This window comes from Podarcis pityusensis (genome assembly GCF_964106645.2).
Source record: "Podarcis pityusensis genome assembly, chromosome: 15".
Classification (NCBI taxonomy): domain Eukaryota; kingdom Metazoa; phylum Chordata; class Lepidosauria; order Squamata; family Lacertidae; genus Podarcis; species Podarcis pityusensis.
The window spans coordinates 20,625,485-20,651,883 of NC_138040.1; the positions used below are offsets into that span (position 1 = coordinate 20,625,485).

At 47.3% G+C, this 26,399-nt stretch overlaps 1 protein-coding gene across 6 annotated transcripts in view; it reads right to left on the reverse strand.

Annotated features, from left to right (window-relative positions):
- The window catches only part of IGSF9B (immunoglobulin superfamily member 9B), a 138,699-nt gene that overhangs the window by 85,535 nt on the left and 26,765 nt on the right, over nucleotides 1–26,399 (reverse strand). For all 6 annotated transcript variants that reach the window (XR_013979950.1, XM_080983383.1, XM_080983382.1 and 3 more), the window contains exons 2-3: nucleotides 10,716–10,913; nucleotides 5,229–5,375 (exon numbers count right to left, since the gene is read on the reverse strand). Coding sequence is in view for 5 of the 6 variants with exons in the window: in XM_080983383.1 (XP_080839509.1) it covers nucleotides 5,229–5,375; nucleotides 10,716–10,913 (345 nt within the window). In the remaining variant the exon portion in view is untranslated. The remainder of the gene's footprint in view (nucleotides 1–5,228; nucleotides 5,376–10,715; nucleotides 10,914–26,399) is intronic.

Sequence of the window (26,399 nt, forward strand, 5' to 3'; positions counted from 1 at the left end):
GTAGTTTCCTAGCTTCCCAATTAAACTCCATTCAAGGGCACTGACTTAACACTTTCAATAATTTAACTTTTAAAAAGATTGAGACCTCTTGATATCGGAAGAAGATATACGAACCAGGGAAAACAGTCAGGCAAAGCCAGCAAGCCCCATGATTAACGGTGGATATGCTCTAATCCTCAGCTCATCTGTTTATGTCACATTCCAAAAAAAAAAAAAAAAAGCATCCAAAATGCTGATGGGAAAATGCAGCACTGTCCAGAGCCTCCCCAAAGCACTTTACAACTCTGAAGCCTGCATTGATTATTCTGCAAGTCAGAGAATCTCTCTCCTCAGTCAGCCATGATGCAACAACAGTGCCCCTTTGTCCCAAGGTAGCGTTGCTTGATTTTCTAAGGGGTACAGCTGTCTATGATGAGTGAAAATGTTTCTATGTGTGTGGGGGGATCCCAATAAAATTAGGTCTAATCAAATCCTAGTAAACTTGAAGAATTATAAATATTGTGGCCTCTGAGCAGTACTGCAGTGACCTATCTAGTGAGGAAGCAGTGGCTGCATTAAACCTGGCACCATGGTAGATACGAAGTTGTCAAAATGAATATTCAGAAGCAGCCTTTCTCCTAGCAGTGAACTGCTAGGGCAGGTGTGTGGGGATCCTGTGTCCCTCTAGATACTGCTGAGGTACAACTCCCAGCATCCCTGGCCATTGGCAATTCTGGCCAGGGCTGATGGCAGTTGTAGTTCAGAAACATCTGGAGGGTCAAATGTTCACCATTCCTGCACTACAAGATCTTTCAACAAGCTCTAGAGGTCTAAACATTTTCCCAGATGTGGCTTCCTTTTTTAAAAAAAAGTGCCAGCCAAAAAAATACGAAGACATTTCCCCATCAATGGAGGAAAAAAGACAAAGACACACAGGGGGAGGCCTGTGATTTTTACAAAGCAGTTCCTTTCCCATTCTCTGAATTGAGACATGACAATATGCCGCATTTTGCAAGACTTCAAGGCTTAGCTAATTAGAGCAATAAAATAAAATAAATGGAGCCTCTGATGTCCTTGGAGCCAAGCCTTAAAGCAAAGCCCGGCCCACGGTTTCATGCAGGCATAGCTCCCAAGCTTTGCCACCGCTTGCAAATCGTGCAGCTGGAACGAGAAGCAGAGTCTGCCTCAGTGAGCATGCCTCATACTTCAAGAAACACACATTCAAAGGATGCTCAGTTGAGTGCAAAGCTCTTATTAAAAGTTAACGAGGCCAAGTTGCTCATTTTCCTGGAGGTTTGTTCCTCCCATCTCCCAGGCACGTCTTTTAAGTTAGGCACAGAGCAGAGCCATTTAACGAGGTCACTCACTTTCCCCTCTCCGCTTTTCAAGGAACACTTCTGCCCCCCTTTCTGACATCGCTGATCACCCCCAAACACTGTCACAGCTTATGAAAGTCGCAGGTGATGAATCACAAGCATTAAATGCCATTTCTGAAAAGGGCGTTGCAAAACAAGTCTGATGCAAATATGCAGGTGAGATGCTGCAGCAGCCAGACACACCTGCAGTTTCCTCCATGGTCAACAACTCAGCTTCTTAGAAAAGGATGCACCAGCATTTTGTATCTCACCTACAGAAATGGGTTACCAGAAAGCAGGGCAACATTCCTCAGGGAGATGGATTAGGTCCACAAGCTGCCGTTTTCCTGCTCATCCCCGCTGCTTGTTAACCCTCCAATATCGACATCCTTACCAATCCCTGATCAACACTCCTCCCTTTCTCCTGATGACATCCAATAATGTTATTCTACTACAGGGGGCAAGGGGCCTTTTTCAGCCCAGGGCCAGCATTTGCTCATGAGTGACCTTCCGGGGCCCACACGTCCACAGTGAGCAGGGCCAGAGGCAAAAGAACAAAGGTTCTTACCTTTGTCCAAGGGGACTATATTTTCATTCATGCAAAAGCCAGATCTTTGCATAAACATCTTTCTCCATCTTCCATGCTGGTAAGCAAGAGCCATTATCACAGCTGAAGGATATATTGCAGCTGGGCAATATCACTCAAGGAAAGACCAGTGAGGGATGGGGGCATGGCCTGCGGAGATTTCTATGGGCCACAAAGGGGTATCTGGAGGGCTGCATTTGGACCATTGGATGGAGGTTTCCCCCTCCTTGTTCTACTGAAAGCCATCTCAGCACAGGTAGCTGCTACTTTTGTCCCAACGCTAAGCAGCTCATGGGAGAGGCATCAGCTCCATGTATAATAATATGGGTCACCTCCTACAAGGCCAGTTTTAGGTAATTCCTCTCCCTCTCACTGGAACTTGGAGGCCTGGACTGCTCCTTGCCACCCACTTACAGCTTCTCAAACTTTGCCACCAGATCCCTTTTTCGGCTCCAGAACTGTCACTGAGCTCCAGCACCCAGCTACCAACAGGCTGCTGCACACCTGCTCCACCTCACTTGTCACTGCTTCTCCAAAACTTCATGCTTACCTCCATCTCCCCCTAGGATGCTATGCCTTTCTTGAACAACAGGACACTAGCACTTCCTTAATGTGCTTTTCCTCCTTGGAAGCAGGAACTGAAAGCTCTGGGAAGCAAAGGTACTTTCCATCTGTTGCCGCCATGATAACTTGGACCCCAGTCAGCTATTCACACCTAGACCTCAAGACCCTCTAACAGTAACCTTGAATCAGGAATATCCGTCTTGCAGGGCCACTAGCCCTTGACTCTGCTGGCACAGAATATGAGGAGAGGACTCTTTTTCTGATAATAAGGGTTTATTGTCAGACCGTGAACCCAGGCCTGGCTCCTCTCACTCAACACATCATGTATCCAGGCAGTTTGTCTTCATCAGAGGCAAGATCAACAGTTGGATGCCAATGATGAAGTACCCTTTGTTGGCTTAGGCAACTTCTTCCTGTGCAAATTCTCCTCAAAACCAGTGTGGTGTAGCAGTTTCAGCATTAGACTAGGACCTGGGATAGCATGGATCAAATCCCCACTCAGTCATAAAGCTAATAGGGTCACCTTGGGCCAATCATTGCCTCTCAGCCTAACCTACCTTACAGGGTTCTTGTCAGGCTAAAATAGGGAGAGGGAGGACCATGTTCACCACCTTGAGTTCCTTGGAGAAAAGATGGGGAGTAGAGGCAATAAATGAATGAATTTGGCAATCAGCAGAGAGGCCTCTGGCCGCCTTCATCAGAACAAAATTGGAGGCAGCTAAGAATGAGCTGTCCATGGTCCTGCAGATCTTGACTCCACTCCTGTCTACCTCCTCAAACTTCTAAGTTTCCCACATATTTATGTTACTGTCATAGTTTCTACCACTTGGCTGAAAGTAATCCAAGGCTGAAACTTGACATTTCAGCTTTGCTAAGCCAGACAAACTCTTACAGCTACGTCCTGCAAAGGGGCAAGAAGGCCCATGCATCAGCCAGCAGCCTGAGGAGACATTCTCTCCCTCTCTTGCTCCCCACATGGAAGCAGCCATGTGGGATTACCTTCTAAGATGATCCCACGGGGGAGGGGGGGAATGCTGTGGAATGCAAAGTCAACGGGAGAAAGTTCAGAAGACAAAACGTGTGCATGAAAAGCTTGCTGCTACATGATAGGAAAAGCTGAATAATTGCATTCAGGAATACAGCTGTGGTCACTTGAGCAACAGAAAAGGGATTTAGTAGTTGGGGTTACAGAGAAAATTACAGCCTCCTGTGATTTACTCTATAAATGTCAACTTGATTCAGTGTTTAGGTAGCCAAGCAATGTTACTGAACAGACATTTCACCACAGGAGGAGGGGGAGGCAGATGGATCTAACTATGTGTACAGCTCTATTCGTTCTATTCTCTACTACCCTCGTACCAAAGGAAGCCTCAACAGTTAGTCAGCTGTTTTAACCCCCAATTCCTTCTCAATATATTTATCCAAGCAAAGTTTATACAAAATATAGTAGGTTATTATTAACCATATATGCATTTGGACAATAATATTTTATATATAATAACGTATGGAAATGTAACTGATTACGGTAAATATACTATATTATCTTTTTCTTATTGTATTTTTGCACTATTTCTTTCTCCGTTTTCTTTGCTCTTTCATCACTGAAATTCTTTCAATAAAATGGTAATTTATTTTTTAAAACCCAATTCCTTCTGTTACCATTTCCGTATGAACATAAGAAGGGCGTGCTGGATCAGGCCAGCAGCCAATCTAGTCCAGCATCCTGTTCTCACAGTGGCCAACCAGATACCCATGGGAAACGCACAAGCAGGATTGGAGCACAAAAGCACTCTCCCTTCCTGGTGTTTCCAGCAACCACCGCCAATCTTTATCATCCATGACTTCTCTAATCCTCTTTTAAAGCCATCCAAGTTGGTGGCCATTGCTGCCTCCTGGGGGAGTGAGTTTCATAGTTTAACTATGCAACAAATGAAAAAATACTTTCTTTCTCCTATCCTGAATCTTCCAACATTCAGTTCCACTGGATGTCCACAAGTTCTCTGTTATAAGAGAGAAAGAAAAACTTTTCTCCATCTATGTTCTCCATGACATGCATAATTTTACAAACTTCTACCATCTCACCCCTCACTTGCCTCTTCTCTAAACTATAAAGTCCCAAACCCTGCAACCCCTCCAAAGGGAGGAGTCTCTCCATCCCTTCAATCATTTCAGCTCCCCTTTTCTCCCTTCATTCTTATTTCCCACTCATTGGCCACTGTGACAAGATTGTGATTTAGACTATTCTTGGGTTGGTGTGGGTTTTGGGTGCTTGCTCCATGTGCTTTTTCTGAGTATGAAGCACATGGGGGCCTTGGGTGATGTCCTCAGAGGACAATTTCAGGGCCTGTAACCAGGGGATGCAGAGAGAGGTCAAGGGAGCACCAAGCAATTAAACGCACCTTGCGCAAGGGAGTTACTGAGCTTGTGGAATAGCTAGGCAGATAATTAGGCTTCTTTACTGATATTTACTCCAAGCAGACCCATTGACATTAATGAACAGGACTAGGTTAATTTCAATAGGTCTACCCTGAGATAAATTTAGTTGCATTATTACACACATATATACACATCTCCCATGATTGGTCCTACTTCTGTAATAAGCAACAGCAGATGCTTTGATGAAAAGGGAGAATTCCACCTGATGGAACAGCATGAGAACAATTGTGTGATTGGCCAGCACACATGCTTGGCAAGAGAAGAGAGCAATACAGAGCTGGCTTGGGCAAAGCAGCCCCCATACTTACCATTGACGGTGAGGTGCACCCAGCTGCCATTGTGAAACGTGTCGTACTGCTGATCCAGCATGAGCACCTTGCACTCGTACCAGCCTTGGTCCTCAGAGCGAACCTGCTCGATGCGCAGAGATGCCTTGTCATGAAGGTTGGCACGGCCTGGAAGAGAGCAACAAGGTGGAGATCAACAGAGTTCGCCAACTGAACCCAACAGAATGTGGGCAGCACAAGGGCATTCAGGGCAACTGCAGAGCCGTATTTTGCCAGTAGGAGAAGAGTTGTGTGGGGCATTCATGGTGGTTGTGATCCCAGGTGCTTACCCGCAAAAGAGTAGAACACTAAACATTTTCTTCCACTGGACTTTTAAATTTTGGTTCATGGAAGATGTTCAAAACAGCACCTACAAGACTCATGAATCAGCTTCAATTGTCCCTGTTTATGTATATAGGCCACAACATACATTTATAGCACTGTGATACTACCGTTTTTACTTGAGTGTAATGCACCCCTTTTTTGGCCAAATTACGTCGTGAAAATTAGGGTGCACATTAGATTCAACGGCACACTACATTCAAGTAAATATGGTACATTAAACAGTTATGGCTTCCCCCAAGGACTTCTGGGAGCTGTAGCTTATTAAGAGTGCTCAGAGTTGTTAGGAGACCCCTATTCATCTCCCATACCTACAATTCCTAGAGTGGTTTAACGATCTATTCCTCTTCCCTCTTTCCAGGGACCCCTGACCACTGGTCCTGTTAGCTAGGGATGATGGGAGTTGTAGTCACAAAACATCTGGAGAGCCAAGTTTGCCTATGCCTGTCCTAACAACTCTCAGCATCCTTAATGAATCTGGGGCAAGCCGAGTTCTTATTTCTACAGATGTTTGGGCCAGAGGTTTGGATGTTCCTCAGGTGTCCCTGATTATTAACTATGACTTGCCAAACAACAGAGAATTGTATATACACAGGATTGGTAGATCAGGCCGCTACGGCCGGAAAGGTGTCGCCATCAACTTTGTAAAGAACGACGACATCCGTATTCTACGAGACATTGAGCAGTACTATTCCACTCAGATTGATGAAATGCCCATGAATGTTGCTGACCTTATTTGAAGGAACAGGATGGACTGAAGACTTTTAGCTGTGATTTGTTACAGCACCGGCTGCTGTTCACTGCTTCTTATCTTAAGACCAAGTTGTTGTAACTCTAAAATAGCTATATGTACATCTGATTCAATTAGGCCTGTACTTCTGAATATGGTTCTGAAAGATCAGAGTTAGTGAAAAGCATATTGGAAGCAGCTACAAGTTTGTGGTGATATTTTTTTAAAAAAACATTTTCATTGTGGGAATATCCTAAATGTAGAAAACTGTCCTTTTAATTTTCTTGATGGAAGTAGCATCTCTGTAAATAAGGTGTTCATTGTCATCCTACCTGCCACTATCTTTTTTCTGATTAAAACAATGAAGTTTAGAAAAAAAATAAAATTAAAAAAAAAAAGAACTATAGGTCCCAGAATTCTTTGGGGGAAGCCATGACTGTTTAAAGTGACATTGCAGTGTGAATACGACCTTAGACAACTAACACTGGCCAGGAAAGGGCATAGCTCAGTGGTGAAGCACCTGCTTTGCATGCAGAAGGTCCCGAATTCAATCCCCTGGTAGGACTGGGAATACCCCTGCCTGAAACCCTGAAGATCAGCTGCTGGTCAGTGAAAACAGTACTAAGCTAGACCAACTAATGATCTGGTTCAGAATAAGGCAAAGTTCTCAGTAACTTACAAAGCAAGTTTACAACTTTTATAAATTCTATTAAATACCCACATGAAGAGAAAAGCCATAACCTGGCACTAGAAAGATGTCAAGGTTGGCATCAGGCAGGCATCACTTGGAAGGGCATTCCTCGGGCAATATGTGCATGTGCAGGAGCCCTAACCATCACTACGCAGCACCCAGCCTTCCGTTTCACATGCTGCCTAGATGTGCTTTGAACAGCTAATATTTGAACCTCAAGGATGCTTTTCAAGCTAACCTTTAACCACAACAGCAACCACTTTTAAGTCTGTGGAGGAGAGGGCTATTGCAGAGTAACATGGTTACAGCAGCTGGAACAGTAGAGCCTCCAGCAATGTGAGCAATAGTCCGTGGGGGGGCGGGGTGTCAGGCAGTATGAGAAATGAAGTAGAAAAACAACCAGAGACTTGGGAAGGCAAAACAAAAGAAAGAGATGTAGACACAGAGACAGAGAGAAGGAAACTCCGGGTGCTTGGTTTCACAAAGGCTGAGCATATTTTGGAAGAGTCCTTCTTTGGGGGCGCATTTTAGGTGGTTCAGCTGCATGAACCATCCTAGTAACTCGTTTGTGTGGTACAAGCATTTGCAGCTGTGAAACACTGAAGGGCATGAATGACTCAGGGCCAGATCAGAAGTGGCAGGATCATCATTCACATGCCTTGCCCTGTTTGCATACAAGGCAGGCAAGGGTGGGAGGGTCTTATGGTTGCAGAAAGAGGAGCATGCAAGAAAAGGGTGAAGAACCCGCCCCACTCCATAGCTCCTTTCCCAGCTTTAATATCAGAAGTGAGCTGGGAAGGGGGAAGGGAGAGTGCCTGGAGAAACAGATTAAGGGTTAGAGGGAAGGGACAGTGGAAAGTTCAGCACCCCTGACCCACATTCTCCTGCTGATGTAAGACACGCAACCCCATCATCCCCTGCTTGATAAAGGAATGAGACAGGGGCAACGTGGATGGGAAGAAAATGTGTCCATCACTGCTGCATCTTGTTTAGACACCAGAGCCCCTAGTTTCCAGGAAAAAGCTCAGGGAAATTCCTGCATCTAGAGATGCATCAAGCGGGGGGGGGGGGAGGGAGGGAGAGAGAGAGAGAGAGAGAGCAGACAAAGCGAATGCATCCGGTTTCCAGTCTTCTCTGAGGCCAGAGAAAAGCTTCTGGGGATTAAAATATCATCACTGAAAGCTGTTTCCTCTTCCCCTTCCCTTTTCAAGAAAGAGCCTGTGTATTCAGGGTCAGGCAATCCCCCCCCCCCCCGAAGCAAGCAAACCAGGTAACAGAGAAGGGAAAAGGAGAATGAGGAGGACTAGACTGAGAGGCACAGAATGGAGCCCTCCTTAAAACCCACCCTGCTCACATAGCCCGTTTAATCCTTTCATCCTTGCCTACAGCTGAAAGGAGACCTGAGTTAAGAGCAACTCTACTTTCTGACGTGCATCCTCAACCCCACCTTCACAACCTCTCCATCTCCCTCCCACTGCCAGAATTGAAAACTGCACGCTCCTTGCGTTCAGAGACCTGCAAACCCACTCCCATTGGGCATCCCCTCCCCACATTTCAAGTACTATTAGGGAAAAGGAGAAGAGAAACCATCTCTCCACCCACTCTCTCCATGCCACTCAGGATTGCATATGCTTCTGCAATGTCCCTCCTTATCCACCAGGATTCTCACACATCTGGAGTTTGTGAGAGATATGCACTCGGACCATAGCCTTGGGAAAGGGACACAGCTTTGTGTTTTACAGGTCCCAGGTTTTGATCCCAAGCATCTCCAGATAGGACTGGGAAAGACTAGGTTCCTGTAGCCATGGAGAGTTACTGTCAGCGAAGACAAGGGGAAACCAACCTGGTGCTCCCTAATGCAGCTGGACTACAACTCCCACTTCTTCACACACTGCCTAGTTAAACTATGGAATTTGCTTCCACAGTGCAGCCCCCAAGCTCAAACTCATGGTTGGAGGCAAGTGTTATTTCGGACAGGCAAGGGAGAAGCAAGCTCCCTGAAGCTGCTCCTTCTCTGATTAATAGAGCCAGGCTAGTCTTTCCCATGCTTTGGTATTTGTGCTGGAAAGTAAGGGGAGGGGCCTCCCAGGGGCCTTTGTCCTCTGGTTGATGGCACAGGCCAGTGTGTTGCTGTTTCTCCCCCCCCCCCCTTCAGGTGCCCTCTTGGTGTGATCTAGCAGTTGAGCTCTTCTTAGAGTCCAAGGGCAGAGACAGACAGACAGAGAGCGCCCAACTGACACCCAGCATTGGATTCGGCTAGATTTTGGGAGGTATGGGCTGCACAAGTGATGCCCGAACTACTGTAGCAGCATCAAATGCATCTGCTCTCCAAACCTGCCACGCAAGTGCAGGGAAAACTGCAGTGCTTCAAGAGGTGACCTAACAAGCTAGTTTGCATTCCTGAATGGTGCCAGCGGCACTCCTGGCTGCCTGTGGCCACAGCAAACATTCAGCTAGACATGTGGGAGAGGCAGGTGCCTGCCGCAGAGCCAGGGCCATCCAAGCCACTCTCTTCCATCCCTTACGCTGCCTTCTTCCACATTTGCTTTTCAAAGTTTTCAACTCTACACAAGCTCCCAGAAATTCAAAGGACGGTCCAGTAAGCACAGGAGTCCTCCAGCATTTACCAGGCATCCTCGTCTTTGGAGCTATCCTGAGATGGCCCTGGAGTCAAGCCCTCTGGGCCACATGGAAGCTGGGGACAAGGACATGCCAAGGTAGGCCATGTCCCGCCACAATGTCAGCTCTCGTTCTCTTCTCCCCGGCTCTCCCCAAACGCATCCGTCCAAAGAGGTTTAGCACATGAGCGTGCGAGCAAGTTGCAGCAGCAGCAGCAGCAACTCCCCCTTCCGAGGATGTCACATGAGGTTTCCAGCACAGGGCCCCCGAAAGCATCACTCAGGGCTCTCTGCTGCCACTGGAAAGCCAAGGCAACAGGCACGGGAGCAGCAGCGGATGCCCTCCTTTTCGCTGCCTCGGCTTCTCTTGGCCCCGACAGCCCAGCTGGCTTCTCTCTGCCGCTGCTTAATTAAAACCAACCAGGCGGAAATGATGGAATAAAAAAAGGGGGAAAGAGAGAAAGAACTTCCTGAAAAAGAAGAGGGAGGTGGTGGTGGTGGTGGAGGAGGAGGCAAAACGAGTCTGGCCTGATCTCTGTATTTAACCAGCCAGCCCAAATTGAACCAAGGGTAAAGACAGATGCAGCTGTTTACTTGTGGCAGAGGTCACTTTGAAAAGCATCTTATCTCCCCAGTCATGAACACAAGATACGAGTTTTTCTGTGCAACTACAAGTTCTGGGGTGGGAAAGATACAAGAAATGATTCTGCAGGTTTCGAATCTATAGACCCTGCAGATTAGGAGCTTACAGAACAGCTGCCTGTAAAGGGGGGGGGGGGGAGTCCACAGTGGTAAGCACCTATTGGCTAGCAACTGTGATGGTTTTACAAGGATCCCTTCAGCCTGGTGTGTTTTTTACAAGTGTATTATGCAACATGTCGTTAATTTGCAACAAAAGTAGTGCATTACTGGTGGATTTATATTAGATGAAGCATGCATAATCCTGCTTAATAGGTGGTTCCCTTTTTCATGCTTGTCTTTTAAAAAACAAAACCCTATGCAAATAATAGAACCCATTCAAGTTTTTAGTGTAAATGAGAAAAATTCTTCCATGGTTTTTATTACGGTGGGGTAAAAAGAAGACTCACCGGCATATTCTGGGTCCACATGGGGAGGGTAGAACCCAAACTTGATGAAGATGGGGATAGGCACTCCAAACTTGAACCACTCCACCACATAAGGAGGGGGCTGGCCGGTCAGTGGGTGGATTACGTCGCATCCCAGGATCACACTCTCACCAGCACGAGCTGTCACAAACTCGGGTTCCTCCCTTAAGCCGTGGGCACCTAGAGAAAAAGAAGAAGGAAAGGGAGAGGAGGAATCAGTGGTGCTGCTTCCCAATTGCTCGTTTGGCAAGGGCCAGTGATTCTTATTTTCAGTAGGAACAACATTTTAAGCTCAGCAAGCTTCAAATGGCCAGTGACATTGGCTGCACTTACTCACTCGCACTCTGTACTTGCCAAGCCACAGGCCAGAGGACTCCTTAACCATAGGCAGTTTTAGGGGAGCACAACTAGTTCGGGTGCACTTGGCACCATGCTGCAGGGGGCGCCACAACGATGCTGTAGAATGTAGCGAGAGAGGTTGGGGGCAAGTTTTAGTGTCGCACAAGGTGCCACTGAAATTCGAGAGCCCAAGGTCCATCACTGCCTTAATGCCCTCTTCCTGGGCAGAAACAGAACAGAGGTTTTGGTGGAAGGCTCCCCACCTCAATCAAAAAACACCACAGTAGATTTTATTGTTTCTAGCCAATGGCCATCACAATCCCCACCCGTGCTATATACTTGAAGCATCATCATACCACTTTAAGCAGTCATTACTTCCCACAGAGAATCCTGGGAACAGAAGTTGGCAGATGTTAGGTGATCCCCTTATTCCCCTCCCAGAGCTACAATTACCAGAGTGGTTTAGCAACCAATCCCTCTTCAGAGGGAACTCTTGAAATTGTAGCTCCATAGAGGGGGGGGGGTGTCTCCTAACAGCTCTTGGCAGCCTTAATAAACTACATTTCCCAGGATTCTTGGGGGGAAGCTATGGCTGTTTAAAGTGGTAGGATATTGGGGTTTAAAAAATTCATAATCAAATGTGTTTAGTACAACTTTGGCTTTGCAACACAGTGCCTAGGAAGAGAAGAAACATGTCTGTACTTTCCCCATGATGCGAGGAGCTTTGTTGTATGAGGCATTCTCTTTTGGGGGTCAGCACACCACTACCAAGAATCCACATTCTGAGGGTTTCAAGCAGGGATCTCTCCCAACTCTAGCTGGAGATTGCAGGGACTGAAAATTCTGCATTGAAGCGGGTTGGACTAGATGATCCTTGGGAGTCACTTCCAAATTGCAAATCTACTATTCTGTGAACCTGGGGGCCTTTTGCATGCAAAGCACATGTTTTATCAGGAAGCAATGGGCCTTCCCCTTATATCCATCAGGAGGGGACATACGCACAACTGGCTGCAAATTTAATATTGAGAAATACCATTGTATTCCTTATCAAGGTCAACACCAAACCTGTGCTCAGAATGCTCAGCGCCTTTTGCATCATCTCGGTCCACTTTGCTCTTGCCAAGCAAAGGGGGACAGGCTTCCATGATGAAAGGGTGGATCAAGCAGAGGGCATAGGAAAGGGGAGAGATCAGCAAGATTATAAAAAAAAACCAACCACAAAAAATAGGCATCTCTGCAAAAGGCTCCAAGATGAAGCTGACTGCTGAGGATAGAAAGCAGGAAGTAGAAAGAAAAAAAACTGGGAAGAGAAGAGACACCTGTGTGTCCAAAGGAATATACACTTGTTTGTGCAAAAGCCTGTTCTATAAAGGTAGCAAGATGAGAATTCTACTCTGGACCTCCCTGCTCATGGCACATAGGCAGGCATCCTCTAAACGCCCCCTGCCTGGAGGGGATTTACCCTGAGCCGACAAAGGCAGAGTCAGGCACTTGCAGAGTCAGCCTCCCAGCATCACTCCAAGGTGACCTTCCCATGGGGGCTTCTCACAACCACCACCAGAGAAGCCTCTCTGCCTCTCATTTCAGAGAACAGAAAGGAGGAGGGGAGAACTGGGAAGAACCACATGGGGTTTGGTGTGTTTCTTTGAGGGGGGTGGGGAGATTTTTATTTTAGAATCTCTGCATCGCCTAGCAATACCTGCAGGGAATTTCTCCCCTCCCTGTAGCAGGAGCAGCATCCATTCATAAACCAATTTGCCTTTGCAGCCAATCACCAGCAAAGCGCTCCAAAAAATCCCTGGAACAGGCCTTTGATGGGGAAACCGCTGACGCAGCCTGGGCTGCAGTACAAGCGGTGACAGCATTGTTAAAATAGAAACACGGTGGATTACAGCGGCTGCTACACCCAGGGAGACAGGGAGAGAGAGAGGCCAGCATCCATTACACACACCTGGTGCCTTCCTCATGTGCACCCTAACTGCAACCGGAGAATCACACCTCCATCCAACCCATAAGCCAGAATCCAGAGTCAAATGCACACACACTTATAGACCCAAATCCTAAGTCTATTTAACCTGAACATGCAGAGCATCAGAAGGTCAGATTGAATCTGCTTCATTGTCTGAAGCCCCAGAGAGCCAATACCACTCACTGTAGACAATCCTGAACCAATGAGCCAACTTGCTAAAAGACAGCCGTCCTATGTCCTGGCTAAAGATTCAGCTGTAATCAAACAGCATCAGATTTGCAACTCAAATCTTGCAAAAGGGAGAGGCGTATCTGCACCACTGTCTCTGCCACTTGCACCTGCACCAAACCCTAGATCACAATACTAATCTTTGGCCCTTTAGACCCTCAACCAGTTCCCCACATGGGACCCCAAGATGTGGCCATTTGATGGGTGGTGGGGTGCTGACCTCCGACATGCTGTAGGAAGGCATTGCCTCGCACAACTGAGAGCACATCACACAATGGGAAGACCACAGATCTACCGGGACTGGCCCCATCATGGCTCAGGCAGCATATTGGAAAGGGTGATGGATCATAGGCACCAGCCTCCTCCACCTGCAAGGCTGGCGCATCCACCACCATCACTGCTCTGGATCCAACTGACTGGGCCAGCCAACCATTCCCAGCTTGCCAGACCTGTCCTCTGCAAAAACAGACTTGAACTGGGAGGGAAAATAGCTCTTTGCTGTCATTGCAGCAAAGCAGCGGTGCAGGTGCTCTCCGGAAGGAATTTCCCCACAATGCCTCACGCTGAGGAAGAAGCAAAACAATGTGTAGAAAGGAAATGCCCATAGAAACCTGTGATTAAAATAAAAATACTGCCTTACTCATGCTTCTAATATTAGATAGCTTTGGATAGTTTTGTGTCTCATTTGTAGAAAATATATACTTTTTTGTGCATTCTGCAATCCCTTCCTCAGAGTGCAACGTTCAGGTGGCCAGGACCGCCACTAGGGGACATGGCATGGCTGGCACACAGGTCTGTGCAGACTTGAAACCTACCATGCCTCCCCAATATTACTGGCCTACAGGGTCTGACTCAGTCACTCTCGTTCTCTCATTCGCACACAGGAAAGCTGTGTGAGAAAGGCTCTCAGTTCAGTTCCCAGACTAATCCCACCTTCAGGGAAACAGCATCCAGACAGCTGTTAGCTCAGTGGTAAAGCAGAACATTGCATGCAGAACGTCCCAGTTTCAATCCCCAGCAGAGGAAAGACTTTTGTGTGAAACCCTGGACAGCTGCTGCCAGACAGTGTGGATAATACTGGGCTAGATGGACCAATATTGCACTATCGCCCCCGCAAGGAGCTCAAGGTGGTGTGCACAGAGAGTTCTCTCTCCCTCCTCATTTAACCCCTACAACAACCCTCTGAGGTAGGCGAGGCTGAGAAGCAGTGGCTGCCCCAAAATCTCCCAGCGAGCCTCATGCCGAATGAGGGATTCGAACCCTGCTCTCCCAGGCCCTGTTCCAACACTCTAACCAAAACACCACGCTGGTATGCCTTTGCTCTCAGGCTTTATAAGAGGGGATTAGATGGATGATATGTCTGTAATCCACATTGATAAAACAGATCCTCAAGGTTCATAACCCTGTTACCTCTGCATGCCAGTAAAGTAGCTGTACAAACAGCAGGAATAAGTTCAGACTGCAAGCTCTGCTTGTGTGCTTCCTGGAATCGTCAGATTGGCCACCATAGAAAGCAGCAGACTGGTCTGGTTCAGTGGGACTCTTTCTGTGTGTGAGGAGCAGAGGAAGCTGCCTTGTGCAGACGGAGGCTGCTGGCCCAACCAGCCCAGCCTATTCTGCATTAATTGACAGTGTCTCTCCGGGGTTTGGGTCTTTTTCCAGGTGAGAGTCTTTCGTCAAGGATGGAACCAGGGGACTTTCGCATGCAAAGGCTGTGCTCTGCCACTCAGCCAGGCTCCTTCCACCAACGCAGGGGGATGAGGGTCACTTAACAGCCTATGTCTCACTGGTCTAACCAGGCAGCCAACCCTCCTGGTCTGCTGTTGCGTAACCGGTGTCAGGATCTGCAAACCCAGTAAATCGCAGCATTTATTTTTAGAGCCCTAACTGCCAACACTGTGAAAAATCACAGCTTCCTTATTAGAGGAGAAACATTTTTAAAAATAAAAAATAAACAGTAGGGTTATGTCAAACCTGTGCCTTTATTTCCACAGAGCCTTCCTGGTCCACCCCCTACATAGCCTCAGATATCCACAGAAACCCTCCAGCATGCTTTGAACCTACATGGGTGTGTTTTTTAATTACTTGTGCATTTCTGTGCATTACACACACACACACACTCACACACCACTTTTTTCTTTCTCCACATTGGCTTGCATGCACAACATTTTGTACATCCAGAGAGCTCAGTGTTTCATGCAACATATTTTGTTCCACCTGCTACCTGCTCCAGCTCTGCCTCAGAACCTCCAGATTATGACAAATGTTGCTCCTCCCCTGCTTCTGCTCCCCCTCACCCCCCCCCAGTCCAGTCTGAGTTGGGGGGAGATTTTGGCATTTTTGGAATAAAAGATGTTGGTCACTCTCTAACCAACTGACACCACACGAGGTCCAGTTGTTAAGGTGCAGGCGCAGAAAAGGGAAAGGGTACAGTGGGTGTCATGGAATAAGAGTACAGTGGTACCTTGGTTTAAGAACAGCTTAGTTTATGAACAAGTTGGATTAAGAACGCTGCAAACCTGGAAGTAGGTGTTTTGGTTTGTGAACTTTGCCATGGAAGCAGAACATGTTCCGCTTCCTGTTGAGTGTGTTCCATTTGTAAATTGAGTCCCCTGCTGCTATTAGAAAGCACGCCTTGGTTTAAGAACACTTTGGTTTAAGAACAGACTTCTGGAACAGATTAAGTTCGTAAAGCAAGGTACCACTGTATTGTGATTTGAATCCATAAGGACCAGAATCTTACTTTTAAATTGGGTGGGAAGGGAACCAGCTTACATTTACAGGGAGGTAAATTATTTGCCTCTATATTCTGCAGTGCTACCAAAATTCAGCATGTGCCTGGCCCTGATTACAGATTCTAATGTCCCTTTTAATAAGCACTTAAAACAAAAGCACTGAACATCAGAACAACACGGAACATTAGCAATAATGGCATGGCCATCCATTAACACTTCATTAACAAAAGCCTGCCTGGTCACTCTCTTGGGGTTGGCAGGTGAAAACGAAGCTGAAGACTATCTCACCTGGATTCAAATTAAACTGCAGACTTAGTTTATATCACTAGAATCACTTATATAGGGCAAGCTATTGCAGGAAGAGCAAGAAAAAAGCTTGGCGAGTAGAAATAAGGGCTACTGGGAAAGTGAGATGCTTTGAAACAAAGAAAAGGTATTTTGCTAAAATAAAAGACCTCCGAGCATTATTATTTTCTTGGCTCCTTTTGAGGAAGAGCGCAAGAGTTAACCAAACACATTGTTTTTTGCAAAGGAAAGGAAAACCCGGCACAGCAGCTGGTGCAGCCTGGTGATGTCATTTCTCATCAGTACTGTCAAATGAAGCTTGACTCTCTGTAGAGAGGGACGGGGTCCTCCATCTAGAGATTAATATCTACAGAGAGAGAGGCACACCAGGGCATTAAACCTGAAGCAAGACCTTCGTTCAGCTTGGGAGCCTCCTTCTCCTCCCTGCCATCCCAGCTGTGTGGAACGCAGGCTGTAGTGACCCTCCCCACCAAAGGCAAGCGAATTGCATTCCGTGGATATTCAGGGATGCTCTTAACTGTCTAAAAATTGGCCAGGAGGTAGATGGGCAAATTGACACAGGCGGAACAAGTTGTGTGGGTTGGGGGTCTCTTTTCCAAACCATTAACCCCCACCCCACCCCACTCCAAATACTGAATGTTGAGGGAGGGAGAGAAACAAGAAGCTTCATCCCAACACAGAGGTCCTATTCCTTACTCCCAATCCCATTTTTTAAAAAACCCTTACGTTTTGCACACTCTAGAAATGGGTGTCCCTGTCAGAGAAGACCCATCTGTCAACTGTCAAGAGTTAGGTTTTCCCCCCTTACTACAACAGCACAAACCCCTCACCTCGCACGCTGCCCTGTATGCACAGCCAATGACCATTCACTTCTATTTATGAAATTAAAGGGGTTCAGGGTGTGGGGTGCTAAATCTGCCCCTCCCAGGGGACCCAGCCTTTGAAAGAAAACAAGCCAGATCTGAATAACCAGAATCCTTAAGTTGTGCCCCCCACCCTCTCTCTCTCACTCACACACACACACACCCTTATCTATATATATATGACTGGATGAGTGGAGCTGGCTTCCATCTACACTGAAGATTCAGTCATCCCAGGGCTAAACCTCAGCACAAAAGAACTCCAGGCTTGCCTCGCTCCCTTCTCTCTCTCTTTCTCTCTCTCTCTGCATGAAAGCAGGACAGGACCACTGCCTCCTCCAGCGAGGCATCTTCAGAAAAAGAAGTTGAGCGGGGAGAGAAAGAGAAAAGCTTCCCCTCCCCTTGCCAGCTCCTGCGCTCTGCTCTGCAGGGCTGGTGCTGATTGGCCCAGAATGACATCACTGTTTTTTCCACAGCAGGAATCTAGTACGCCGGCAAATCTATTTTTGGCACCCAGGAGCTGGAGGCATTAACCAGCAAGTGGCCCCAGCGGGGCCCCAGCTGGGCTTACGACGAAAGTCTCTTGGGGACCCGGGTGGGACAGGTGGCCTCGGTGTTGCAGGTTGCAAAAACCGGATAGCTGGAGAAGCCACAGCGCTACACAAACACCAGCACAAGCCTAGGGAAGATAATAGAGATATGCATATGTGGATGTTATCAGGAGGGAACAAGAATGCGGGGAAGGAGAGAGGGAGAAAGCTGTGTGGCATTTGAATGCAGATTGCACCGCATCAATTGCAAAGGGTGGGCAGGCGCTACTCTTGTGTGATCAACTTGGGGTTCACTTTTTTTTTTTACTAGAATCCCCCAATGACCCCCATCCAGAGCCGGATGCAAAACAGTGGCTCAGAAGCAATGGCGGGAGGCATGCACTCAGAATAAAGGGCGCCTGCTGAATACATCTTCGGCCAGAATTTTTCCCCAGTACCAGAACCAAGCTGAATGTCCTTCCACAAACACCCCAAAACCCTCTCCTGGTCCCTACCCAAGCTAGCTTTCTTTCAGTAGCCTAACTTAAAGGGAAGGGAAGCCTTTTTCTTTTCTTTTCTTTTTTGACAATATAATCCTACATATGTCTACTCAGAGGGAAGCCCCACTGAGTCCAATGGGACTTCCTCCCAAGCAAGTGAGTTTAAAATACAGCCCTGTTGTTTTTTTCTATTGTCAAAATGTCTAGAAGTTGAGAAAGACCTGCAGCTGCAAATGGGTCGAAAGTCTTATCAGGAGATTTCAGATATTCCCTGGTCTATAGGGCTGCAGAGTAAATGGTGGAATCGCTGCCCCTCCCCTCTTTTTTTTTTCAGGCAACCCTATGCTTAAAAATAAAGGGGGTGAATGAGTGAGAGAGATCCCTCTCAGTTTCAAAGACTGATGGCAGCTCCCTGCTGTCTCCTCTCCGTCCCCCAAAAGAAGCCTACAGAAAGCATCTACTGCTGCAACCTCCTCTCCCACCCTCCATGCAACGGCTGACCTCCCCCAATGCGCACAGGCACACACCAATTGCACACGCTTTGTTCGCACCTTGATGCGCCTCATTATCACTGCATTTCAAATCTGACTGAGGCTTTCGCAACCTGTCAGCAGACAAGAAGATTTCAGCTCCTTCCCTCCCCTCTCGCCCTCCCCACCACCTCAGAAAACCTCCACGGATGTGCAAAAAGAGCAGGAACCTGCCACCTCTCCCCCCCACACACACACAATATCTGAGGGAGGGTTGAGGGAGGAAGAGGAGGGGGAACTTTTATTGCTGTCAAGCATGGATGCATGCTATTACAAGGTACATGCAAGCACCTCTGGAACTCGGAGCCCTGAGCAATGCCTCCTAAAAGGAACAGGTTCTGCTTTCCAGTCACTGGAGCTGCTGCAACAGATCCTGGGCAGAAACTATCTGAAGCCCAGAAGCCTTTCACATCTTGTTTTACAGTGCAGACTCTGGCTGCATTTGCCTTGCACCTTTTGCATGACTCTCGCCTAGTGTTACATGCTTTCACACAACCTAAAACCTATTTCTGGGATTCTAGTGGAATACAGTGCAAGGCGAAGGCTCACTTCTGTGTTATTATATCTTTATTTTTTTTTGCAAATAATGTGGAAAGGAGTGCTAAACTTGTACTATATTTCACTATAGTTCCAGAAGGGGCTTATATATATCATGTGCGAGCTCAAATAGAATTACAGTGGTGCCCCGCAAGACGAACGCCTCGCAAGACGAAAAACTCGCAAGACGAAAGGTTTTTTCGTTTTCGAGTTGCTTCGCAAGACGAATGTCCCTATGGGCTTGCTTCGCAAGACGAAAACGTCTTGCAAGTTTGTTTCCTTTTTCGTAAAACCGTTAAAACCCAGGGTGCATTACTGGAAGAGGTGCAGTTGCGACTTGACCTCGAGGAGCAACACATTGCACGCGGTGTGGTGGCCTTTCTGAGCTTTTTAAAGAGTTTGCTGGATTTTTGAAGCTTTTCCAAAACTTCTTTTGCAGCTGTTTGGTAAGTTAAACTTTTAAAACTTTTTTGGGGTTTTTTGGATTTTGGGTTGGGGTGTTTAGAATTCAAGGACTTGGTGTTGGGGAGGGGTTTGCAAGAATCTGGGAGCTTGTGTGGTTTTTTTCTGCATTTTTATGATTTTCTGTGACCATTGGGCCATGTTTATTTTTTTTAAAAAAATAAATCTGGGTTTTGAATTTTTGAATTTCTGTGTGCTGGGTGGATGGGGGAACAGCTGGGGAGGGGTTTGCAAGAATCTGGGAGCTTGTGTGGTTTTTTTCTGCATTTTTATGATTTTCTGTGACCATTGGGCCATGTTTATTTTTTAAAAAAAAAAAATCTGGGTTTGAATTTTTGAATTTCTGTGTGCTGGGTGGCTGGGGGAACAGCTGGGGAGGGGTTTGCAAGAATCTGGGAGCTTGTATGGGTTTTTTTTGAATTTTTATGGTTTTCTGTGACCATTGGGCCATGTTGTTTTTTTAAAAAAAAAAATTCTGGGTTTTGAATTTCTGTGCGCTGGGTGGATGGGGGAACAGCTGGGGAGGGGTTTGCAGGAATCTGGGAGCTTGTGTGGTTTTTTTTTTTTTGAATTTTTATGGTTTTCTGTGACCATTGGGCCATGTTGTTGTTTTTTAAAAAAATTTCTGGGTTTTGAATTTCTGTGTGCTGGGTGGCTGGGGGAACAGCTGGGGAGAGGTTTGCAGGAATCTGGGAGCTTGTGTGGTTTTTTTTTTGAATTTTTATGGTTTTCTGTGACCATTGGGCCATGTTGTTGTTTTTTTTGAAAAAAATTTCTGGGTTTTGAATTTCTGTGTGCTGGGTGGCTGGGGGAACAGCTGGGGAGAGGTTTGCAGGAATCTGGGAGCTTGTGTGGGGTTTTTTTGAATTTTTATGGTTTTCTGTGACCATTGGGCCATGTTGTTTTTTTAAAAAAAAAAATTCTGGGTTTTGAATTTCTGTGTGCTGGGTGGATGGGGGAACAGCTGGGGAGGGGTTTGCAGGAATCTGGGAGCTTGTGTGGGTTTTTTTTTTGAATTTTTTGGGTTTTCTGTGACCATTGGGCCATGTTGTTGTTTTTTGAAAAAATTTCTGGGTTTTGAATTTCTGTGTGCTGGGTGGCTGGGGGAACAGTTGGGGAGGGGTTTGCAACAGTTGGGGAGGGGTTTGCAACAGTTGGGGAGGGGCTGGGGGAACAGTTGAGTTTTTTGAAGACTTTGGTGATTTTTAAAGCTTTCCCAAAACTTCTTTTGCAGCCATTTGAGGATTTTGAAGACTTTGGGGATTTGCAGCCATTTCGTAAGCTAAACTTTTAAAACTTTTTTGGGGGGTTTTGGATTTTGGGTTGGGTGTTTGGAATTCAAGGACTTGGATCTGGGTTTGAATTGCTGATTTTTTTTTTCTTTTTCTGAGTTTACAAAGGTAACAGCTGTGCTGCCATGGGACCCAAGAAGACTGCTGCTGCTGCGGAGGCCGGCGAGAGGAAGAAGGAGAAGGTGACGCTGGAGATGAAGAAGGAGATCATCCGGAAGCACGACGGTGGAATGCGTGTGACGGACCTCGCCAGGGAGTACGGCAGGAACCCATCGACCATCGGGACCATCCTGAAGATGAGGGAGAAGATCCTTGCGACTGATGCAGCCAAGGGAGTCACCAGGATCGTGAAGAACCGCCCAGCTGTTCTGGAGGAGGTCGAGAAGTTGCTGCTCATCTGGTTAGAAGAGAAGCAGCGTGCAGGGGACACAGTGACTGAGGCCGTGATTTGTGAGAAGGCCAAGGCCTTGCACGCAGACCTCATCCGGGAACAGCCAGGAACCTCTGCCAAGCCAGAAGTCTTCAAGGCAAGCAGAGGCTGGTTTGACCGGTTCAAGGCAAGATCTGGAATCCACAGCGTGGTCAGGCATGGAGAGGCTGCCAGTTCTGATGTTCCTGCGGCTGAAGACTTTGCCTTGGAGTTCCTGGAGGTTGTGAAGACGGAGGGCTACGTTCCACAGCAGGTCTTCAACTGCGACGAGACCGGGCTGTTTTGGAAGAGGATGCCCAAAAGGACTTTCCTCACACAGGAGGAGGCCAAGTTGCCTGGCCACAAGCCCATGAAGGACCGTCTGACCCTGCTCTTCTGTGCCAACGCAAGCGGCGACCTGAAGATCAAGCCCCTGCTGGTGTACCACTCGGAGAACCCACGGGCCTTCAAGAAACACAAGGTCGACAAGGAGCGGCTGAGTGTCATGTGGCGATCCAACAGCAAGGCTTGGGTCACACGTGTGCTGTTTGTGGACTGGGTCAATCTTGCTTTTGGCCCTGCTGTCAAACAATACCTGCTGGACAACGACCTGCCGCTGAAGGCTTTGCTTCTGATGGACAATGCTCCTGCTCATCCTAAAGGCCTTGAGGTGGACTTGTTGGAGGAGTTCAGCTTCATCAACATCATGTTCCTGCCGCCTAACACCACGCCACTGCTCCAGCCGATGGATCAGCAGGTCATCGCTAATTTCAAGAAACTCTACACCAAGGAGCTTTTCAGGCGATGCTTCGAGGTGACTGATTGCACCACCATCACCCTGCGGGAATTCTGGAAGGACCACTTCGACATCGTCACCTGCTTGAAGATGATCACCACGGCCTGGAACGGGATTAGCCAGAGAAATTTGAATTGCGCTTGGCGCAGCCTGTGGCCGGACTGTGTGGCACCAAGTGACTCTGATGCACCAGAGTCGACAGTGGTGCAGGACATTGTTGCCTTGGGGAGGACCATGGGCCTGGAGGTCACAGAGGAGGACGTCTGCGAGCTGGTGGAGGAGCACGACCACGAGCTGACCACCCAGGAGCTGGTTGAACTGCAGTCAGAGGTTGCGCAGGAGCAGGCCTCGCTGGAAGAGGAGGAAGCAACTGAGGAACGGCCGTCCTCCAAAGAACTGAGGGACATTTGCCAGAAGTGGAAGGAGGTGCAGGCTTTTGCAGAGCGGCACCACCCTATCAAGCACGTGGCACATGACCAAGCGAACACTTTTGATACGACGGTCATGTTGCCTCTCAGGGAGCTGCTGAAAAGGCGCATGAAGCAGCAGACCATGGACAGGTTCCTCAGCAAGAAGCAAAGAGTGGAAGAGGAACCTTCTTCGAGTGGTCCCCCAGAGTCTTAGAAAATGTAATGTACCCTTTTTTGATTTTTAAATGTTTTTCCTGTCATGTTTAGAAACTTAATTTATTGTTCCTTCAATTTTTGATATGCTCTTTAAAGTATGTGTGACTTTAAAGAGCAGTTAATAAACTCTTGTTGTACCAAATTTGGCTTTGTTTGGACTTTTTTTGACCATAGGAACGCATTAATTGAATTTCAATGCATTCCTATGGGAAACCGTGCTTCGCAAGACGAAAAATTCGCTAGACGAAAAAACTCGCGGAACGAATTAATTTCGTCTTGCGAGGCACCACTGTACCTAGAAATTAACTGTTAGGGAAATACCATGCAAATAGAATAAACTGCCATGTGAATGCAGCCTCCGTGTGTTTAAGAATCCGTGTAAATAAGGCAGGAGTTAAGAATCTGAGGCTCTGGGGCTAAATAAGGCCTGCAGTCCTCTCTATCTGGTACCAGAAACTCTCCAGACCTCACTGCCACTCTCTCCAAGCCACTACCCTTGCTAGGGCTACTTCACACCTCAAACCTTTTTGGCTGGTTGGAATGTGTCCCTGGACAATAAAACCTCTTGCTCGTCTGAATAGGGAATAAACAAAGGTGGGGGGGGGGGACAAAGGTTAAGTTTACATTAGCTACCCTGCCCACTTTTGCCTCTGGCCCTACCCCCAGTATATGGAATGGCTCAGTGGGTAAAGCATAAGACCCCATCTCAGGGTTATGGGTTCAAGTCACACATTTGGTAAAGATTCCTGCATTGCAGGGGGTTGGACTAGATGACCCTCGTGGTCCCTTCCAACTCTACAGTTCTATGATTCAATATGGCCCTCCAGCTGAAAAAGGTTCCTTATGATCTTATTCCCACCCCCTTGCCATTTAACATTAACCATCCACAAGTTCTGCAGCTTGATCCATAGTTTTAGAGTCTCCATCTTTATCTCTCTACAATGTTTTTAATTTCCCTGGGGATTTGGCAGCGCAATTCCTCTAAATCAATTAATTCAAGCACCTTCTCTGCAATATCTACTTTGCAGCCGTCACCCATTTCCGGAGAGCACCTTTATATTTTGCCCCAGACTTGACCCTCGATTTGACAGCTTGAGGCCAGAACCTTTTACACCTTTTACACCTTTTCCTGATGTGTTCAAGACCAGGCTGCAACTTCTTTTGTTGTCCCAGGTTTTTTTTCGCCTTGAGAATGAAACTAGAAGAAGTACTAGAAGGGGTACATTACAGGGAACGACCAATTTGCAAGAGATCAAGGCACGTGTGACCACCGACCAAGCGCACCCACCTTGCCCCCACAATTGAGGGGGCTGGCACACTGCAGGGTGCATTCTACCTCCACTGTCAGAGGCAGTCTAGTTCTGAATACCAGTTGCTGGAAATGGCAGAAGGGGAGAGTGCTGCTGTGTTCATGCCCTGCTTGCAGGCTCCCCTTAGGGGCATCTAGTTTGGCCACTCTGAGAACAGTATGCTCGGTGACGGGCAGAGACAAAAGGCAGAACATGGGAAAAGTGAAAATTCGATCTCATATTGCATGTGGGATTACTGACTAGGTAAAGGTAAAGGGACCCCTGACCATTAGGCCCCGTCGTGGTCGACTCTGGGGTTGCTGCGCTCATCTCGCTTTATTGGCCGAGGGAGCCAGGGTACAGCTTCCGGGTCATGTGGCCAGCATGACTAAGCCGCTTCTGGCGAACCAGAGCAGCACACGGAAACGCCGTTTGCCTTCCCACTAGAACGGTACCTATTTATCTACTTGCACTTTGATGTGCTTTCAAACTGCTCAGTTGGCAGGAGCAGGGACCGAGCAACGGGAGCTCACCCCGTTGCGGGGATTCAAACCGCCGACCTTCTGATCAGCAAGTCCTAGGCTCTGTGGTTTAACCCACAGCGGCACCCACGTCCCACTGGCTAGATACCAGGTCTGAAAAGACCAAGGACTAGTCTCTTCTCTCTCTCTCTCTCTCATACACACGTGTGGCACAAAAGCCATTGTGAAAAGGGCTCCCTGAACAGGCAACGTTCCATTTCATTTTACAAAGGTTTATACCCTGCTTTTCAACTCTAAGATTTTCCAGATGGACTATTAAAATAACATTTAAAACAAGAATTCAGAACACTGAAACAATTGAAAAAGCAGAACATTAACAGCAGGTGTTGGAAATCATTTAAAAACAAATGCCAGAGGGGGCAGAAATTTATCAACAGTAGCATCTAGCAGGCTTGGGGCCAAAGAGATAACAAAGGCGGCGTCAAGCAACTCTTTCTAGAGAAGACACCCCCATGGCTCATCGGCACCATCACTAAGGGCTGCAGAGCACATGGGGATTTTGGCAAGTAACTTATCCCATGGCCAAACTATTCTTTGGGAAAAGGGCAAGGCTGAAATTAAAATGTGCTCCAAGAGAAGTCACCCCAGTTTGTAGCACCTGTGAAAAATGTAGATTCCACGCTTCTGTACACAATATGCATTTTAGAGTACATTCAAATCATATTCTGTCCCGTAAAGAATTCTGGGTGCCACTACCGAGAAGGCCCTCTGCCTGGTTCCCTGTTAACTTCACTTCTCACAGTGAGGGAACCACCAGATACTTTGCTATGAGCTCCTTGGAGGAAATACAGATTGCATCCAAGGCGAGGCAAAAAGAATAAGAATTTGCTGGGTTATAGCCCCTTTCCAGACTCCTTGTTTAGGGTCTAACAAAGGAGCTTCTGCTGAAACTTCCATCAACTTCCAGCGGTGATGGGAGGTTGGTCAGATGCTTGGAAGGAGAACAGTGCCCCAAGCTGCTTTTTCAGCACCTCATGAAGCCAGCTCCATGCCCAGTCATTTTATGCAGCGTGGAAACTCGGAGCTGGTCCAAGTTGTCTCTGGTACAAAGCAATTGCGGCATCTCCCGAACACACAGCTGGAGACCAGCCAGGAAACAGAGGACTTGATGCGCCTTGGCACTGTCCCCGGTTCTCTTATCTCCCGGTCAGCACCAGGGCCACCTGCTCACCTGTAGGGCTTTGCAAATTCGGTTTAGTTTGCAAGACTCAAAGCAGAGCAAAGCAGACAGAGAAGGAAATGGGAAGCAGGCAGCAGAAGAGGCATAGAATCTCAGGGACCAGGGAAGCCATCCGGGTCCAACCCTCTGGCTCAATGCAGGGTCTGGAATGCTGGATGCAAGCACAGCATCCCTGGCAAATGGCTGCTAATCTAGTGGGCTACCGTGTGTGTGTGTGTGTGTGTGTGTACTCGGAGTCCACTTTAGACCCAGACATGACCCTGGAACTTGGCAGTCAGTATGAGGCTCTGGTTCGGGCAGGCAACATAAAAATACTAACGACTAGCCCCTTGCCTAATCAGTCATTCAAGGATTTTGCTAGTTATGCTTCAGACTCTAGCTTTCCTAGGTGAGCTCCCAGGTCCAGCCACCCAAATGTATTTTTGTATGCAATTTTGGCTAATTTACATATTTTTGCAAGCAATCTACTTCAATAAAATGCATTTTTTGCCATTTTCACCAATATATGCATTTTTATGCACACTTTCAGTACATTT